Source organism: Camelina sativa, chromosome 14 (assembly GCF_000633955.1).
Source record: "Camelina sativa cultivar DH55 chromosome 14, Cs, whole genome shotgun sequence".
NCBI lineage: Eukaryota > Viridiplantae > Streptophyta > Magnoliopsida > Brassicales > Brassicaceae > Camelina > Camelina sativa.
This window is the reverse complement of record NC_025698.1, coordinates 9,712,845-9,713,622: the sequence shown is the minus strand read 5'-3', so window position 1 is coordinate 9,713,622 and position 778 is coordinate 9,712,845. Positions and strand designations below refer to the sequence as shown.

The window sequence follows — 778 nt, the reverse complement described above, 5'->3', positions numbered from 1 at the left end:
AAAAAAAAAAAAAGCGGACAGAAGCATGTGGTTTAGATGGTTATAAGAAGATGAAACTTGTCTCTCATGGCTTCTTCTCATTCACACACTTTGAACTTTCCTTAAATTCAGTAATCCACTAACTACTTCCATTCTCAATTCATAATACTAGCTAAACTATAAGAACACAGTTTCTTACACGAGCTGAGGAAGAACGAGTATTGAGTTTTTGAAACGTTTGCTAATACTTAACCTAATCTAATAAATTGAATATGGAAGGAAAGCTTGAAAGTTTAGTACCATTATAGCACTTACTGATTCCAGTCGGAGGATTTGCAAATACAATGCAAGAAGACCAGGTCAACTTGAAACAGGACATGAACCTAGTCAAAATTCTTATTGTGTACTTGGGGATCGACAAGGCATGCTGAAACTGAAAGTACAACAGCTCTGTTGCGGTGTCCAGTGTGATCGCTCTGTTTCATAATTTTTTTTTTTTGCTAATAGGCTCTGTTTCATTATTGTACAAGGAGTAGAGTTAATGTTGGTCCGATCGATCCAAAAATCACTTAAAAACTTGAAATTACCCATGAAAACCCACCATCTTACTAATATCAAATTAAGATTTATGGACTCTTTGTAGCACATAATTCATTTCCACGGTGCCACCATGATCACCGCCATAATTTCATATCATGGTAGTAAAATGGATAATGAACAACGAACTGACTGGACTACATGTTAGTGGTCAGAGAAATTGAAGCAGCGAGTAATGACATTGGAGGTCTGATAAGTAAAT

General features: G+C 35.9%; 1 protein-coding gene across 1 annotated transcript in view; it reads right to left on the bottom strand.

Annotated features, from left to right (window-relative positions):
- Positions 1–586, bottom strand: part of LOC104740712 (GDSL esterase/lipase At1g20120-like) — a 2,752-nt gene extending 2,166 nt beyond the window's left edge. The window contains exon 1 of the mRNA XM_019236332.1: positions 295–586. Coding sequence (XP_019091877.1) covers positions 295–358 — 64 coding nt within the window. The 5' untranslated portion in view covers positions 359–586. The remainder of the gene's footprint in view (positions 1–294) is intronic.